Here is a 19,450-nt window from a genome sequence, read left to right as displayed (position 1 = left end):
AATTATGGGCAAGCCCTCACCCTCAGTTGCTCTTTTGTAAGACTGGAATAATAAGTTGCCTTTCTATTCAGCAGGTTTATTATGCAAATGAATTGCAATGAATGTTATTACCTACCTTAAGCCGTGGGGATAGGGTCGTATCAAAAGACACACGCACCCCACTCTCTCTCTCTCTCTCCCCCCCCCCATTAAAGGGCTTTTTTGCTATTACCTGCTGTAACCTCAGTATAGTGGCAGCCATTGTAACATCCCTCTTTCCAGTACTTCTTGGTGTGCTGAAACCACAGGCCATGTGCCCCACCCCTCACTGATGTTGCATTAGTGCTCAGCAAGGATGGCCCAGGCATGGGAAACAGCTCTGGTCATAGAAATTGTTGCCAGCCATATTGGCAGGCTGTAGGGTCCATATGTGTTTCCTTATACAAAGCATGGGTGCAATTGTGGACGAGGCTGGTTAGGACCACTCATGGCTCAGAAAAGACTGGCACAGTAGGCCAAACTGTATTATGCTGAGAGGTCCATGGTTGGTCTATCGATTCATTCCCCCCCCCCCCCACAAATGCAGCTGTTTGATTGGGGTTTAGCTTAGCAATGAGGCAAAACGTACTTGTAATTTTGCCAGTCATTTGTAAGTGGCAAAATTTGGGGAGGTATTTTAGCAGAGCTTTTAAGGGGGTTAACTTTTCGGAGGTGGGGAGACTAATTTACCAGTGGTGGCCTTGCTCTAGGTGTCTGCCGTGTGTGCCTGGTGCAATGACATCATGTAGCACAGTTCCCAAGAGACTTCTGGAGGGGAAATGGCAGTGCTTTTTTATTTCGTTCTGGGGGTACTCAGGGGTACTCAGTACTGGCACCTCCCCCCAACGTGAAAAGTGTGGCACTTACTGTAACAACTTCATGGTGAGTGCCAGCACATATTTTTTTTTTAAATAAAGCTCTGGGGGCCAAGGGAGGTAGTTTCAGATGACCTTTTCCCTACACCCAATTTCAAAAACTCTCCTCTCAGAAGACTTAATTTTTCTACTATGGAGCAGTCAGCAGCTTCGAAGGATTGATTTAAATCAGGGGTCAGCAAACTTTTTCAGCAGGGCGCCGGTCCACTGTCCCTCAGACCTTGTGGTGCCCTGGACTATTTTTTTTTTTGGGGGGGGAAAGATGAACGAATTCCTATGCCCCACCAATAACCCAGAGATGCATTTTAAATAAAAGGACACATTCTACTCATGAAAAAACATGCTGATTCCTGGGCTGTCTTCAGGGCGGTATGAAAAGGCGATTGGGCTGGATCTGGCCCCTGGGCCTTAGTTTGCCTACCCATGATTTAAATGATGAAAAATGGCATGATGGCACAGAGGACAAAGTGGATAACTTCTAACTTCGGGGGGGGGGGGGCTCGCCACTCCCACAATTAAATTTAGTATGTCTTCATGTTCCTATGGCTTCATTTCGCTTGTTTAATTGTTGGAAGATTAATTATTGGTTTCTCTGCATAATTTGTGTGATGGCTATAATGATCCTGTTTAGAGCATTTTGTTTGTAAACCTCTTAGAGGTTTTCTGTTGAGTGAGCAGTATATAAATTTTGATAATAATAAGTTATTATAGATATGCCGCCCATCTGACGGGGCTGCCCCGGCCGCTCTGGGTGGCTTCCAACAAATTAAAAACATTAAGCACAGTAGAACATCAAACAGTGAAAGCTTCCCGATACAGGGCTGCCTTCTGATGTCTTCTAAAAGTCAAATAGTGGTTCATTTCCTTGACATCTGGCAGGAAGGCGTTCCACAGGGAGGGTGCTACTACCAAGAAGGCCCTCTGCCTGGTTCCCTGTAACGTTGCCTCTCACAATGAGGGAACCACTATAAGGCCCTGGATCTCAGTGTATCAAATACATTAAAACAATCACCACCATCTTCTCATTCAGGAAAAATGACACACTAATGAAAAATTCCACATTATTTAATTACGGGGATTGCAGTACCACAGCAGCATGGGTCAATAATTCAGTTTGGGACCAGAATACTTGATGGAAAGTCTTTCCATATACCAACCTGCCCTAATCTTACGTTCTGCTGGGGAGGCACCGTACCTTCTATGCTTATGTGCCAATGAAGGGAAGACTTCTCTTTCATTGTTATATTAATTTATTTGAGAGAAATGCTGATATTCTCCATGACCTTATCAGATTAATATTTATTAATTTATGGCATTATGATGACGTGTTATTGGTATCACTGGGAAACCTTCAAAAAAGTGCAGCTAAGTTACTCCATACAGGCATTCAATTATTATTTTTAAAATCAAATCACAATATAAGAGATCGTGCAAAGTACTACCAGCTAAATAAAATAGTTCAAAATACATGAAATAAACCAGTCTATTAGTGGGATTTATGAAGAGAATTCCAGAAACTCAATACACTCCAAGGATGAAATCTTTCCATTTTGTCTTTTCCTTTACAGTCTATACTTGCATTTTTTTTCTTGCTTCATTTCAAACTATGTAGACAAGCTGGATTATGTGTTCCAAAGGATTAATATAAAGCTGTTCTATAATGGAGGGGATTAGACTGCACTTTCCTGTACTCTGCTCTGTGTAATTTAAACAAAAGGAAACCTTGTAAAGATTGTGCTGCCAGCCATACATTCAAACGTATTAGCAACAGATTTTGGCTAGCCCTTCCCTCACACCAGTTGAGCCTGTGTTTCATTTCTACTCTTTGAGTCATTCCAGATAACCCCAAATCTCCTGGTCCCCCTGATTTTGTACTAGATTTGTCAGTGCCAAAGAGTTCTTTGAAAAACACAAATGCAACATGCAATCAGGTTTCCCCAGTTTTTGGAAGGGACAGCCTGAGAGCTTTGGGAGCCAGCGGTTCTACCACCTCTCTGTTGAATGAAGGGAAATGAGGGTGTTTCTAAGGAAGAGGGAGAGCCTGCAGTCTGAGGGAAGAGATCAGGGCACCAAGCTATGTGCCAGAAATGTTGTAACTTCACAGCAGAACTACTTGCCTCGGAGCACGGTTTTCAGACCGTGTTCAATGCTTGGTGCACAGTGCAATACAGCAAGGGTGGAACTATAGTGGTACCTTGGTTCTCAAACTTAATCCATTCTGGACGTCTGTTCCAAAACCAAAGCGTTCCAAAACCAAGGCACACTTTTCCATAGAAAGTAATGAAAAACGAATTAATCCGTTCCAGACTTTTAAAAACAACCCATAAAACAGCAATTTAACATGAATTTTACTATCTAACGAGACCATTGATCCATAAAATGAAAGTAATAATCAAGGTAAAGGTAAAGGGACCCCTGACCATTAGGTCCAGTCGTGGCCGACTCTGGGGTTGCGGCGCTCATCTCGCTTTATTGGCCGAGGGAGCCGGCGTACAGCTTCCGGGTCATGTGGCCAGCATGACTAAGCCGCTTCTGGCAAACCAGAGCAGCGCACGGAAACGCCGTTTACCTTCCCGCTGGAAGGTATTTATCTACTTGACTTTGACGTGCTTTCAAACTGCTAGGTTGGAGGAGCAGGGACCGAGCAACGGGAGCTCACCCCGTTGCGGGGATTCAAACCGCCGACCTTCTGAATGGCAAGTCCTAGGCTCTGTGGTTTAACCCACAGCGCCACACGCATCCCAGTAGTCAAGGTACTGTACTATAAAATAAATAAAACAGTATTGTAGATGATAAAAATTAAAATTACTTTTTTTCTTACTTGTGCTGATGATAGTCATTGTTTGGATGGCTTTTATCCATCTCCGCAGTCACATAATCAATCAATCAATCAATCAATCAATCAATCAGTAGCAGAACTAGGATCCACACAGTCCCTAAAACAAATTAACTGAAAAAGCCTCAAAACAAAAAACGCAAAATAACTAGCAAAAACAGAAGCACCAAATATAAGCTCCAAATATCACCTCAGAACACTGCAATCGGAAATGGAAGGCTTGAATTACAATGGGGGGACGCAAATTAGCAGCACAACAGGAAACACAAGGAGACTCAAAACGGAGCACGTTCAGCTTCCGAAAAAAAGTTCGATAACCAGAACACTTACTTCTGGTTGTGCATTGTTCAGGTTCCAAGTGGTTGTGAACTAAGCTGTTCAAAAACTGAGGTACCACTGTATGTGTCAGAGGGAATGTGCAGCAAAGAAATGGCAGGTGGGTGGTGTGCTTCTGTGACTGATCTGCTCTGTAGATCAGCTGTCCCACCATCTCTTGATGCCCAGAGAAGAGAAAGAATGGGTTAGGCACACACACTTGCTGGTTCTGTGCTACTCATTACCCCCTCCTGCTATTTTGCAAGGGGAGTTGTGGGTGTCCAGGTCCCAGGGAAGGATGAAAACCAATGCAGAAACAAAAGGCAAAAAAACAACAGAAGCTCAGTACCGATGGTCTACGTTTAAAGTTACATGACATTTAACAAAAAAAATTCCTTCCAGTAGCACCTTAAAGACCAACTAAGTTAGTTCTTGGTATGAGCTTTCGTGTGCATGCACACTTCTGAAGAAGTGTGCATGCACACGAAAGCTCATACCAAGAACTAACTTAGTTGGTCTTTAAGGTGCTACTGGAAGGAATTTTTTTTGTTTCGACTATGGCAGACCAACACGGCTACCCATCTGTAAATGACATTTAACAGTATAAAAAAAATGAAAAAGTGTCTATTGCTTAACCATCTGAGTGGCTTTTCTCTAACTGCTCAGGAGAATTTGGCAAGGTTGGAACAAGCTTATGGCTCTTCCTGAAAAGTTGGATAGAATCCTGACTGCATGCTCTTTTGTTTTGTGTTACAGAAAGAGGGTCAAAGGAGCACCTTGATCTCACCGAACTAATCGGAGTCCCGCTGCCACCGTCTGTCTCCTTCATTACCGGTTATGGAGGGTTTCCAGCATACAGTTTTGGGCCAGAGGCTAACATTGGCCGTCTGACAAGGACTCTGATACCTCAACCCTTCTACAGAGACTTTGCTATCGCCGTCACCGTCAAACCAAACAGCGACCGTGGAGGTGTCTTGTTCGCTGTAACGGATGCCTTTCAGAAGACAATTTATTTGGGAGCCAGACTATCGCCTGTGGATGACAACACCCAGAGAATAATTAAGTACTACACTGAGCCCGGTTCCCACATATCCCGAGAAGCTGCTTCGTTTAAAGTCCCAGTGATGACCAACAAATGGAATCGCTTTACAATAGCTGTACAGGGCAACGACATTGCATTGTTTATGGACTGCGAGGAATATCACAGGGTGCAGTTTCAGAGATCAGATCAGCCCTTGCTCTTTGAATCGAGCTCAGGAATATTTGTTGGCAACGCTGGAGCGACAGGACTGGAAAGATTCACCGTAAGTACACCATGTAGTAAATGTGTGGATTATTCTGCAGCTAGTCTATCACAGCGGTTCTACAGGAAAGAGGTTTGGTCTCAGGGCCAGCCCAAGACATGCCCAAGGAAAAGGGCAAGATGGCAGCACCACCATCCCATTCCACGTACAGAAGCTGACTGTACTGGCACGGGTTTGGGGACACCTTCATATGCTGCACCAATAGGCAGCAAGCCAGCTTGGCACACAAAGCTCTGCCTGCTCCCTGACCCTCAGCATCCGCTGCTTCAGCCAGTTGTCTCATTCTGCCTAATGGTAGGGCCGGCCCTGATGGTTCTTGAGACAAGGAGAATTGATACTGGCACCTGGAAGGCAAACTCTTAGTTACTAAGGGTGATTATGGGGGGGGGGGGAGAATCCTAGCAGGGGGTGGAGGGGCTGCATTTTTAAGTGAACTGACCCAATCTCCACATACCATTCTGATAGACGGATCAGAAGGCAGTTATCCCTTCTGTTTCACACTTCCCTGAACTTTGCTCAAAAACACACCCAAATGCATTTTAAAATGGTTTTTTTTTTTAATATAAAATATGTTTAGAAAGGCATATACTGAGATTTAACTATTTTATGATAAAATAGGTATTTTCATATGGACTTTTATTTTTTTAAAACAGTTACACATTAGTGAAGAAATGAGATGGAACTTAATTATGACATGTGCTGGAAATGGGTTATTCCTTTCCATAGCAACTGGTATTCAGAAGCAGCGCATAGCCTTCATGACTAGTAGTCACTGACAGCTTTATCCTCCACAATTGTATCTAATCCCCAAGTTGGCAGCCCTCACTACATCTTGTAGTAGCAAACTCCATTGTTTAACCATGTGCTGTGTGAAGAAATACTCCCTTTTGTCTGTCCCAAATCTTCCAGGATTCAGCTTTATTGGGTGACTCTGAGTGTTGTGTGAGAAGAGAAAAACTTCTCTATTTTCTCCACACTGTGCATAGTTTTATGGACCTCTGTCATGTTCCCTTTTACTCCCCCCCCCCCAATAGTGTCCAAAATGTTAAGATTTGCTCCAGTTCCTTGACAAGGTTGCTTGTCTTTTTCTGCACCTTTCCCAGCTCTGCAATATCCTTTTTGAGGTGTGGTGACCAGAACAGAACACAAAGATGCCAACAGGATTTTCTAGGCTCAATGCATGTATGTCTGGATTGAGTCTTCTGTTCCACTCAAAAAAGAGGACATGAATTTGCATATACTCATATGCGATTTTGTGTCCTTGACTAGGGAAAAACCCAGGTGAGGACCCCAAATATGGGCTGCTTAAATGGCCTGGGCGTGGACCTGAGGGAAGCCTTCCTGCTCCGTCAGTTGCGCCCCCTGGCCCAGCCCACATCCAAACCTGTGTTAGGATTCTTGCTCCGTGTTTGCAGTCATGAGATTGTTGTCTATCACATGACGGTGTGTGTTTTCATTCCACAGTGTGGGAAGTGAAGAAGACAGGATGTTTTGTGTTACTGTGTTCTGTGAAGTGGGACGATTGAACCCTTGTTCTCTTTCTCTTTGCTGCCTGATGAGAAAGAGGAAGGAGCTAAGTCAGAATGCTCCGAGTGTATTATATGTAAAACGCTAGTCAAAACGCTGTGCTACTGAGTTCTGTTACACAAACTGCCAATACTCTGCAGGTTTGTAAGCGTGCTAATGCCTTTTGGTATCAGTCGCTGTGATGTTCAGGCTGAAGAAAGCTTTTGAAGCTCCCAAACAACCAACCAGGAGGGAGAGAACTTGCCAGTCGGGCATGTGTCTCTACCAAGGTCCTCCTAGGTGTGTGACATCATACTGGGTTCATAAGGAAAGGGTTAAGTAATTGTAAAATGACTAACCAATGGGAACCCAGGGGGCAGAGTTAACTGTGTATAAGGTTTTACGCACAGAGGGTTTTTTTTTGGAGGAGTTAGAGTTAGGGTGGTTGAGAAGACAGTCTGGAGTTAGAAGAGACAGAGGAGATAAGTCTGTGGGTTGGGCTAGTCTGATGCGAGAGATGGAGAGAATTTGTTAAGAGGAGTTAGTCAAACAGTTGAGATAGTCAGAAGGTATTAGGAAGGTATACGCCAGTAAAGAAACTAAAGTTAATATACTGAAAGGAATATTATGTGAGAAACCATAAACTTGTTTATAAAATAAACTTGTTTTTTTTGGTTCACTTTTAACAACTGACTGGACTCAGTGTTTTACCAGAGAGTAACTGGTTGGTGGCAGCGGGGAAGCAAGCACCGTGGTGGCACAGGGATCAATAGACCGTTAAACGTCCGGAGACCCTGTGTGATCGCCAGTGGCGTAGCGTGGGGGGTGCAGGGGGGGCCGGCCGCACCGGGCGCAACATCTGGGGAGGGCGCGCTCGCACTCGAGTGCTAAAATCTATGAGTTAGGGGGCGCAAATTACTTGCCTTGCCCCGGGTGCTGACAACCCACGCTACGCCACTGGTGATCGCCACAAGCAGGATTGGAGTTCAGTAGAGGCAGTACACTGCTGAATAACAGTTGCTGGAAACGGCAGGATGAGCAGCTGCTGTTGTGCTCAGGTCTTGCTTGCGGCCTTCGCGTGGGCACCGGGTTGGCCACTGTGAGAACAGAATGCTGGACTAGACGGGCCACTGGCCTGATCCAACAGGGCCGCCTTATATTCTTAGTTTAATCTCTCTCTTTCTCATGACAGCCATTAGGTATCTGAAAATAGCCACAATCCCCCATCCTTTTCTTTCATTGCCCACAGTCCTTTATATCGCAGTTAATTCATCTACATCCGTTCTTTTCAAAGACAGCAGCCACCACCCAAAGTGTCCAGTCCCCTGCTCTTGGTGGGATTAATTATACAGAATGTCACCTTGACTGGCTCTTCTGCTTCCTTTCAGGGCTCCATCCAGCAGCTCACAATCAAATCGGATCCAAGAGCTACCGAGGACCAGTGTGAGGATGATGACCCATATGTGAGTACTTCCCTGTATGCATTTTCTGCAGTTACAACAAGGATTGGAAGCTTGGTTTTGATACAGCTGTTTCCACAGCAAAAGCAGGAGTCCTCGCTTTTTATTAAAAGTTGCTTACAGCTCCCAGTGTGCCCAGCTCTTCAGCTGAGGGTCACAAACCTTGATTTACACTCCCCCTGGGTAGGAAAATAGCTGGGGGGAGGTGCCTGTTTTCGCTTCACCAGTTATGGGTGAGATGAAATTGTGCAAGATCTTGCACACTCACTTTTTGCTGCAACAGGCTAAATTGTTTGATGTATGTTTGATTTAATACGTCTTTACAAGGGTTGTGTTCATTGAGTATCAACTTGGAACTACATGCAGCAACAGCTGACTGCACCAGAGATGGATAGTCTAGGATTTATTCTTTTATCTTACTTAATGAAGTAATTAATGCTTTGAACATACATGTGTCTGTGCAAATTGCTAAGGCTTGCGCACACAAACTACTTATGGAATTCCTCATGTGGGCATGACCTAAATTCTTCATTGTGGCCTGCCCGTTTCTCATAGGCTTCAGGAGAAAGCAGTGGCTACAACAGCATTCAAGAACAGGAGGGTGTCCCTGAGACGCAAGAAATCATTCGGCCCTCACAAGCCCCAGTAAGTATTAGGATAGTGATTATTTATTAAATTTCTACACTGCCATTCATCCAAGGATCATAGGACAATTGACAGTGTAAAAACACAAAAATACATGGCATCATAACTTTTTGTTGTTGGCGTCTGTCTGTCTCAGGAGACAATGAGGATTGCGCCTTTGGGGGTGAAGTCAAAGCATGGGTGAGTTACAGCACTTGCTGTGGTTGTAGAGACTGATAAGGGAGAAACATGTTTTGCTGCAGCTGGGGCAGATGAAGGCATCCGGCAGTGCTGCTACATGGAGTTTCTTTTCTCTGCGCTGCTCCCAGCCGTCATTCCTCCACTGGTCACTGCTGTGGATAACAACATAATGGCCTGGAAGAAGAGGAATGATTTAGATCTTGTTCAGCTTTATCCATTGGAGCCAACTCCTAAGGGCCAAGGGGTCTTCGCCTGCTCTCCTAATAAAATATTTGAGGGGGCCAGGGACAGGGCAAAGTTGATGAGCATTGCTGTTCAATTGGTGTGCATGCACCGTGTCATGTGAACAATTATGCAGGGCGGGACTTACCTGGGCTCCCCCAATATTTTATTCAAGTAGGCACCACTGGCCTTATTGTAGTGGCTTCCTATTAATGTGCAAAATAATGTTCTATGCACTGAAAGTCATAGCTGGCAAAGCCAAAATGATATGCTTATGATTATATCAATTTAACTTTAATTCAAAACATCATTTCTGTTGTTTGTGTTGTAAATACGGTTCATGACCGCCCTGAGACCTCTGGGCATAGGGCAGTATATAAATTCAACAGATAAATAAGTAAATGACATTAAAAGGGTTATTTCTCATTCCCAGAAAGTCCGTCCTCTGTACCTACAAGTAATAGTTTGTGATAGTAAGGATGTTTCCACTTACAATGTTTTGCTACTGACCGACAGCCACCGACCCACCACCCAAATGTCCTAGTGGGTGAAGTTCTCGTTCCAATCACCTTGTAATGGTATGAGAGACAGAATCACAGCAATAGGGACACTCAAAAGCTACAGCAGGAAGTTCTTCTATCAGATATTTTGGTTGCAATTTCTGTTTGGACACTATTGTTGCTAATTGGAATGATACCTGGAAGCATACCCTAATTAATGGTGGGTGATGACTTCTTTCCATGTTATACCATTGCTACAATCTGCCCCAATCACCTTGAAATTGAATAGAATACAGGTATGTGGAATCCCACCTCCACCCCCCACTGGCAAGTTTTACTACTCTTACCAAGCCATTTTTGCTTCCCTTAAAATTCACCAGTTGTTTTTTGTAGAGCAGGGAGCTCCAGAATTGCATCAGAATTATTTGTTAGGCAAAAATAAAGATAGACTATGTTAGTCTAAACATTTATATATACAGAAATGCGTTTTGTACACTGTGCTTTTCCTATCCAGTAATGTGAATGATTCCATAAAGATTAGGATTTTCCCTGTGTCCGCTGCCTAACTTATTTATAATAGTTATTTAAAGCAGGGAGTAATATTAATATGAACTATAATGCGCTCTAATGTGCTAGCATGTAGATTCTAGGCTTCAGGTTTTTTGTATATTGCATCAGGGAATCAAGTTGAATCTTGACGGGTCTCCCTTAAGATACTTCAGAGGGATAAAATACTTTCCCAGCAGATGCAGACGCTGAACTAATGCAATACCAAGGAATGAAGCTGAGAGGAGAAGTGATTTCATGGCTTAAAGACAAGTACTATCCTATATGTAGCCTCTTCACTCGCTCCTTTGGCAACCGTCTTCTGCCCCTCATTCCGCCTCCAGACAAAGAGCAGTTTGTGTGAAGCCCTCATTACAGCTACACTAAGGCTCTTTGTGTGCAATAATCACCCCATGTTTTACATTGTGTAGATTTTGAAGCCAAACAATCATAAGCCAGAAAGCCTCGTGAAGTGATCCGTTTTTTAAAGCTGTAAGAATTTAATGGGAAAGTTGTTTTTTTTCTCCTTTGAGGAGGATTCATAGCTTCATTTTTAAAAAAATGGTATGTTAAATACCCATGGACTTAAAAGGGCATGCTAGAGAGAACTTCAGTGCGTTGAATTTCCCAAGATTTATGCTGCCGCTAACGAAACTTAAAACGTTTTTGCCAGCTGTGAAGTGTCTACATGCCAACAAGTCCCTGGATTTATATACTGGCTGCAGAGAATGCTCACGGGATCTCAGTGTGTTCTTCCTTGCCAAATGCCAAAGCAGAGCTCAAGACTGTATATAATAGCCAGCAGAGTCACCCAACAGATGCTTTTGGAAAGTGGATGTTCACACAGGAGCACTGCAAACAACCAAGCAAGCTGTCCAAAGCTGGAAGCATAGAGTGAAGCAAATGAAGGGCCATACTTTTACACAACCCAGCTGCCAGGCAGATAAAGCTGCTTTTTGGTGCCACGGTTGCCTACTAGATCACTTTGCAAATGCTCCTGTAACAAACACAACTGCACTAAGTTTTTCACACGCAGGTGTTTTTAGCTCATAAAAATGTCCGCTTTTTCAGGCAAGGGAAATATCCCTCTAGAAGGAATTGTTCTGTTTGGAGATCGATGGAAGGGACCTGCTGGCCATAGCAATGTTTTGGATTGGGACTGGCTGAACAGGGCAAAGAGCTGATTGGCAGAGAACAGGAGATTGACTGAAATATGTACCTCTCTAAGTTTGAATGGAGGGCTCAGGAGTGTGCGGGAAACAGAAAAGTCTGAGGCTTTAAGAGTTTTGTGAATTTGGAGGAAACTTTTGCACTTTTTGCTTACAATTCCCACTGGTAATTGGCCTAATGAACCAGCCTCCGCTGGTATTACTTCTAACTTATTGGGTGTGTTATGGGACGCGGGTGGCGCTGTGGGTAAAACCTCAGCGCCTAGGGCTTGCCGATCGCATGGTCAGCGGTTCGAATCCCCGCTGCGGGGTGCGCTCCCGCTGCTCAGTCCCAGCGCCTGCCAACCTAGCAGTTCGAAAGCACCCCCAGGTGCAAGTAGATAAATAGGGACCGCTTACCAGCGGGAAGGTAAACGGCGTTTCCGTGTGCGGCTCTGGCTCACCAGAGTAGCTTTGTCACGCTGGCCACGTGACCCGGAAGTGTCTGCGGACAGCGCTGGCTCCCGGCCTCTAGAGTGAGATGAGCGCACAACCCTAGAGTCTGTCAAGACTGGCCCGTCCGGGCAGGGGTACCTTTACCTTTACCTTTATTAGGTGTGTTAGCTCAGCAGAGTTACTTTCATGGGCCAACCACACCCTCTAGTTCACACACTTTTGATTATTTATTCGATTATTATCTACAAAGAAAGTGATGTTTAGGGGGGGAAATAGCATTGTCATGGATCCAAAAGTACCTTGAAAAAGAACAAAGCACACAGATTTATGCTCTGCCTCTCACAACAATGTGTTTTCCCAGTAATAATATCCAGATAACATTTGCCTTGCATTCCTGTCTAGCACCTGACTCAGAATGTATCTGAAGAAACAACAGCTGGACCTGTAGGCGCCCCGCCAACCACAGCACCTCATTCCGAAGAGATGGAGTTTTCAGGCCACCATCTCTTAGAAGCAACTTTGGGACCAACTAAAGTCCAAGAACAAGGCACTGTAATTTTAAACTCTTTGCTTGTGTCAGTTTAATTGTAGATTAGAGTGTTATGATCATTTTAGTTAAACACTACCTTTAAAAAACAACAACCCACAGTTGTTTTCAGCTTAGAATTTGTCTTTTGCTTTATTTTTCGGTATTGTCATTTACTGTTATTTTTTTCAGTGCTCCCCGTCCCCGTCCCCGTCCCCATCCCCCCGATGAACCAAATCAACACCATTATGTCATTCCTGACAGATGATGTTTTATTATGCAGTCTCTTGCATATTTTTATGACGCATGCAATTTCTGCCTCCCACCCCTTTAGGTTTAACCACTACAGAAATGAGAAAACAGGAAAGTGAACTTACCACTATGGCTCAGGAAATATTAAAAACAGCACCTCAGCCTCCTGATGGCTTTCTGCAAGTTACAGGCAGAGAAAAGGCAAGTATGGTTTCCTGCAGGAGTAAGGCTGCAATCCGTCATCCACTTACTTGGGAATCAGACCTGCTGGACTCAGTGGGGCTTACCTCTGAGTAAACATGTTTCGGATTGTGGTCCAAAGTTGTCCTTGGATTCCTTCCTTGGAGGGGCTGGTGTGGGGAATAGGCTGCCCTTCCCACGGAATGCAGCATGCCAGGGATGTTTCACACTAACAACTTTCTTCCACACAATTGTGCATGAATATACGGAACTCCAAATCAGGGGTGGCTTGTCCTGTTTCACTGCTTGTGGCAAATAGGGAAGTCCTGCCCTGCCCCTGCTGCACCCCCCACCCCACCCTCACCAAAGCATCCCTTACTTAGGTTGCACAGTCTCTTTAATTTCAGTTATGCCTTAAAGTACGAAAATAAAGTTCACTGTCCAGATCTAGCCATGTTTATTCAGAAGCAAACCCATTTGTTCCAAATGGGGATGAGTTCCAAATAAATAAGTTTAGGCTCATAGCCATAACTGTATATTTTCTACCTGAAGGGCCAAAAAGGTGAAAAAGGTGAAAGGGGAGAGGAAGGACCACCAGGAAAAGCAGGCCTGGATGAAGCAGAACCCGGGACTGCTGGACAACCCGGGCTTCCTGGAAAGCCTGGACTGGATGGTAAACCTGTAAGTATTGCACTCTCACGGAACACTAGATCTGTGCAGAATGTTTTCTGCTTTTGTGAGCAGCATAATTGGATACAGCCATAAAATGCTAACAAAAATACTCACCTTGATGTGCATTTGCACCGTTTCAAGGTTATTCAACACTCTTTTCTCTTCCCCTGGGTGAGCCAGTGTGGTGTAGTGGTTAAGAGCGGTCGATTCGTAATCTGGTGAACCGGGTTCGCGTCTCCGCTCCTCCACATGCAGCTGCTGGGTGACCTTGGGCAAGTCTCACTTCTCTGAGGTCTCTCTGCCCCACTCACCTCACAGAGTGTTTGTTGTGGGGAGGAAGGGAAAGGAGAATGTTAGCTGCTTTGAGACTCCTTAGGGTAGTGATAAAGTGGGATATCAAATCCAAACTCTTCTACTTCTTTTTAGCACATTTTTCTTTTCTTTTATACTTGGTCCTAATTTGCTTTGGTCTCATTTGTCCACACAATGTTGTTAAATTCCGTTGGCTGCAGCAACCCATGTCATTAAATAATAAACACATAAAAATATTTTTTGTCTTTGTGTATCTGTGATGCCATCACATCAGGCAGAACATTGTGATGTTGTGAAGAACACTATGCAGATTGCCACAACATGTGGAATTAAAGGGCATTGAGGGGTTGAGGGTAGTGAGGACAGGTAAGGAGTGAAAATGCTTCTAAGAGGAAGAAGAACAGTACAGTGGAACTTTGGTCGTTGATGCTTCAGAAGTTGAACGTTTCGGTTTTTGAATGCCGACAACCTAGAAGTCGAATAGCTTCCGAGGCGCGTTTCTCCATTTTTCAATGGATTTTGCCAACCGGCAATTGCGCCTCAGTTGTCAAGCGTTTAGGAAGTCAAACAGTCTTCTGGAACAGATTATGTTCCACAACCAAGGTTCCACTGTATTAAATGAATGTGGATGTGAAAAAATTGCAGAAATGGGAAGTCTTTTGGACACTAATTAAAATGGACACAATGTGAGATAAATGATTTTAACTGAACCCTACCAAGCAGTGAGGCGTTTTAACCATCATGCATTAGTTATAGCTAAACTCTTGATTCTAACTCCATTAATAATATTGTTATTATTATTTTATATCCTACCCTTCATCCCAAGGGAGCCAAGGGTGAATGGGAAAGGTTGGTGCTGAGGAGCAAATTGAGTACAGTAATTTGAAGGAAGCAGTAGAGTTCTTTTGGTGACACAATGGTTAGGGAGATGGTACTGACCTCTAGGGCTCATAGTTCGAGACCTGTGGTACCTGAAGGTTCAGCCTGAAATGTTTTTGTTTGGCATTATGCATTTTCATTTAATTGACAGCTCGGTTAAACAAACATGGAACCAGTTTCTCATGGTCATGCCTCAGGAGAAATAAAGAAACCATAATGTGATCCCCTGGTGAACAGACCCCAGAGGTCTTCTAGATCAGTGTTTCCCAACCTTGGGCCTCCAGCTGTTTTTGAACTACAACTCCCATCATCCCTGACTAGCAAGACCAGTGGCAAGGGATGATGGGAATTGTAGTCCAAAAACAGCTGGAGGCCCAAGGTTGGGAAACACTGTTCTAGATGATGACCAGCCAGCCTCCCGTCACTTACTTGAAGCCCAGGATTTTAAGGGCAAGCCCCAGGCCTGGAAACTGGCTGGAAACTGGGCTGCTCCTGGCTAGCTGCCATCAGCACCATTTGTCCCAGGTGATGACTCTTCTTGGCACTGCTGCCTCAGTCTCCTTCCACTGCTGCTGGCTTCCTTTAAATGTTGTTATCTGCCCTCTCTTGTCTAATCTCATTCAGCACGCGTATGATATAAATCAGTTTTCACTTTCTGAGACTATTATATTTAGAAGTGAGCTAAAAATGTTTCCTAAAATTCAGTGGCACTTCTCAAGCTGCAAATATCCTTGATGATGGCAGGTCCCAGCCCAGGCCTTCCTGGTCCACTACAAAGCAGGATACATGTGATTTAAAGTCCAGCATGAACCATCAGGAGGGAAAGCCAAACCCTCCCCTTAAAGCCACTTCTTTTAAAGCTCCCATACATGCAGATTTTCCCGGACATTACCGGGATTTCAAAGGCGGAATTGACATTTGGGGGGAATTTCCAAAAGGCGGCGCTTTGTCTTGGACCTTAGACAAGTCATTCAAAAAATCACGGGGTTTTTGGCATCAACAACTTTAAGTTTTTACTTTTTGAAATATGGCAGCCCTACCTTCTTTAGAACACCTTCCTCCCACCAGATGGGACAAAAACAGCTAAAATAATAGGTTGTTAAGAGTGGCAGTCAAAAAGCCGAACTGGCAATCAAAGTGGTGTTGCTTAAATTGGATACTTTTTTGAGGTTTGCAGTTAGACAAGTAAGGCCATGTCCAAAGGTATGCAACACAAGGGGTTGCTCTATTCGGCCGTTTCCTCTGCTGAAGCCCTTCAACCAGCAACAACATAACACAGATTGCCTTCTTGCACACATCTGGCTTCTCTTGAGCACGTTTAGCAAATATACCATCAAAGCAGCACTTTAGACCCATTCCTGGTATGTGTAAGCAGGAAGGAAAAGTAGCTACAAAACTTACCCTGAACTGTGCCAACAGCAGCCAAAGCCACTGCTGGGAGCAGCTTCCTAATTTGTTCTGAGGAAGTCCGAGTGGCTAGAGTCATGTTTTGACACTGGCTGCTGCCAGTGGAGCGAGTGAAGGCCACCTTTGATATTGGCTCCTGCTTCAGAATTCTTGGGGCTGGAGCAGCTCCACCTTCTGCCCACATGTCAACGCAGTCCGTGCAAACCTGATGCATTTTCTCAGGCAGCCTGAGGCAAACACATCCCAGCCTGTTTGTTACTAGGCCTGCTGCCAGAGCCCATTTATTTCTTCAGCCGCAACACTAAGCACACCACTCTGAATGTGTGGCAAATCTGTCAGTGGATTATCTCGTTTGTCCAGGGCCGGCTCACCCACGAGGCATGGGAAGGTGACTGCCTCAGGGGCAGGATCCAGAGGGACAGCAGATCTTGATGTACATCAGGGGTCAGCAAACTTTTTCAGCAGGGGGCCGGTCCTCTGTCCCTCAGACCTTGTGGGGGGGCCGGACTATATTTTTTTTGGGGGGGGATGAATGTATTCCTATACCCCACAAATAACTCAGAGATGCATTTTAAATAAAAGGACACATTCTATTCATGTAAAAACACACTGATTCCTGGACCGTCCATGGGCCGGATTTAAGAGGTGATTGGGCCGCATCTGGCCCCCGGGCCTTAGTTTGCCTACCCATGATGTAGATCTTTAATTCTCCCTTGTTCCTGTGTAGATCTTCACTCACCTCTTCTTCCCTGGTGAGGATGGAAGCGCCACTTTGTGGTTCGGTTCAGGTGCCAAAATATCTTGAATTTGCCTACTGACGGAACACAGAATTAGCTATTGGGATTTGTAATATGGAATTAGTTAATAAGCTTCTGTCTGCATTTGACTAAAATCAGATACAGTTGCTATGTCTTGCTTTGTTGAGTTGCTTGAGTAAAGGACTGGGCAAGCTCCAGACTTAGAGGTAACACATGTCAATTCATCACATATTGCTGGGCTGCAAGCTGGAGACAAATTCTGTCAAAGCAGTAGTCCGTTTTAAGGGAGAACCAGCAATCGGTGGTAGTTATGTAGGTTTTATAGGTACCAAAAGTGGGGATTGGTGCAGAGAGAGTCGGCAGGAGACAAAGATAGAAAATTATTTTATCAGCGCAACAAAAAAGAGGTTATCGTTAATACAACATAAAATGCTAGCCAGTATTGATCGGTTGATTTTAATCCATTCACACAGGTTTTGTAAAGTTTGTTTCTGTTTCTGTTTCAGGGCATTTCTGGCAAAGATGGGTTACCGGTAAGTAACCTAGATATACGTATGGGTGACACTATCCAAGTGCCCAGCATTTGTGTATATAAAACGTAGTGTTTCAGTTTAGTCCAGCATTTGGTTCCCAAGTCCTTCTGTCCAGATGCCCCCAGGAATCCTGTGAGCAGGACAAAGAAAACAAACCGTCCCCCTGTTCACCCCCCAGCAACAGAAAAATTCCAGAGAGAGGCTTTCACTGAGCAGGGAGTTGCTATTGTTCATTCATAGCAGGCATCGATAAGACATCTCCTCCATGAAATTTAACAAATCCCCTTTGAGAGCCATCTAAGCCACAACACATCGTGACAGCAAATTATTTGAGTGGAAGCTAGGTATTTTCTCTCTCTTTCTTGCCAACAAAGCATTCTGCTTTTCCCCATATGAATAAAATGTCAAGCATTCAGTTAGTTACTTATTTCAACAGTGCATACCTCTTAACACTGCAGCTTCCAAGCAGTGTACAGTAAGATGAAACAGATACAGTAAACATGAAATCACTTAAAGCTGTAAGATCAGGAAATGCTCCGGGTGGAGATGTGGGCCATGCATCTGAGCACAAAGACCTTAGTGAGCAGGCAGAAATAAATGCACGAGGCAGCCCTGGATCCAAGCCATTAAGGGCCTTGTAAATTTGAACGTGGAGGTGTTTAGCTTTACCTGGATCATGCCCTTCCTTCTATAAATAGCAATTGTGGATATAACTGCTCTGGAAATCCTTGCTTTTATTCTGATACTGTATTTTTCTTAATATTACAAACTCAACAGGAATTTTTTTTAAATAATACTGTAATTCAAGATTTCCTATATAGATTGTGCAAATGACGTATACTATTGGTATGGTGTTGAATGGGCAAGAGTGTATATGTTGTATCTTGTTTTTTAATCAGAAGTCTGTACCTTGGAAATCCAAATTTTGCCCTCTGTAGATTATGCAAACTAAGCAAATGTGCTCACGCTTCCAGTTTTGCATAACTTACTTTGTGTCTGCTACTCATGGGCTATACAGACCACTGAAGTCCTATCCCTTACTCACTGGAAAGCCTATCTTTCCCTTGTGCAGCAGGGGGAGGGGGCCCACCAGCTTCTGGGGCCATGCTGCCGCCATGTTCAACTCCATCCTCTGACTCCTCGCAACGCTACGCACCTGATGTCAGGAGTAGGGACGCCATGTTGGGCCCCCTCAGTCTTTTTCGGAAGCTGGTGCCACTTCTGCTGACACACTTCGTAGTGGGGGAGTGGGTGCATTTATTCCTTCTGCTGGCATAATTGCCACTTGACCCACCCTCTCCCAGAAGTGAGTTGGCCGGAAGAGGAGGAGGCAATTGTAATCTTGGAAGTTACACTACAGCTGCCTTGTAGAGAGGTTTCCTCCTCCTCAAAGAAAGGAAGATAGTTATGAAAGTCAAATAAATTAATAATATATGGAGGTTCTGAATACAGGCCAATCAGCACAACCATTTTTACGTGCTGAAGTACAAGATAAAGCAGTATTACTATTAATTGATGTGGGTATATCAAACAACAGATGTTCTGAATCCTTCCACATGTTTTGGCAACTTTTCAAGCCTCCATTCAACCCATTTTTGCAAGATGTTTTTAGGAAATGATTTGGACATATGTTTACAAGACCACTTCAACATGCTCAATTCTGCATAAAAAAAATATCATTGACCTGCAGGTTGTTGCCATGATTCAAAAAGTCAATTTCTGTACTCAGCACATTGCCTTGTATTCACCAGCATAAGGGTTCCAGGAAATGTCCTCATTAGACAGAACCTCCTTCAGCTGTTCTGAACTGGGATCAGTGCTATTCATGATGGTGGTCCATGAACTGGAGCCAGTCAATGAGCTATTGGCTGCTGGTCCATATGACTCCACCACAGCCCAGGTTAGGTGGGATGCTTCAGG

The 19,450-nt window shown here is 44.3% G+C and overlaps 1 protein-coding gene and 1 long non-coding RNA gene across 4 annotated transcripts in view; one reads left to right on the top strand and one right to left on the bottom strand.

Moving 5' to 3' along the window:
• The window catches only part of COL15A1 (collagen type XV alpha 1 chain), a 129,329-nt gene that overhangs the window by 43,170 nt on the left and 66,709 nt on the right, over positions 1 to 19,450 (top strand). For all 3 annotated transcript variants that reach the window (XM_077917642.1, XM_028702494.2, XM_028702495.2), the window contains 7 exons: positions 4,801 to 5,348; positions 8,243 to 8,317; positions 8,870 to 8,959; positions 12,414 to 12,558; positions 12,872 to 12,990; positions 13,522 to 13,650; positions 17,504 to 17,530. In XM_077917642.1, the coding sequence (XP_077773768.1) occupies positions 4,801 to 5,348; positions 8,243 to 8,317; positions 8,870 to 8,959; positions 12,414 to 12,558; positions 12,872 to 12,990; positions 13,522 to 13,650; positions 17,504 to 17,530 (1,133 nt within the window). The remainder of the gene's footprint in view (positions 1 to 4,800; positions 5,349 to 8,242; positions 8,318 to 8,869; positions 8,960 to 12,413; positions 12,559 to 12,871; positions 12,991 to 13,521; positions 13,651 to 17,503; positions 17,531 to 19,450) is intronic.
• Positions 8,961 to 13,906, bottom strand: LOC144325170 (uncharacterized). Its single transcript, XR_013390497.1, has 2 exons — positions 13,756 to 13,906; positions 8,961 to 9,313 (listed from the first exon to the last, which is right to left on the bottom strand). It is a non-coding gene; the product is annotated as an uncharacterized LOC144325170 (long non-coding RNA).

The sequence above is a fragment of the Podarcis muralis genome, chromosome 13 (assembly GCF_964188315.1).
Source record: "Podarcis muralis chromosome 13, rPodMur119.hap1.1, whole genome shotgun sequence".
Taxonomy (NCBI): Eukaryota; Metazoa; Chordata; class Lepidosauria; order Squamata; family Lacertidae; genus Podarcis; species Podarcis muralis.
This window is presented reverse-complemented; position numbering and strand designations above follow the sequence as displayed.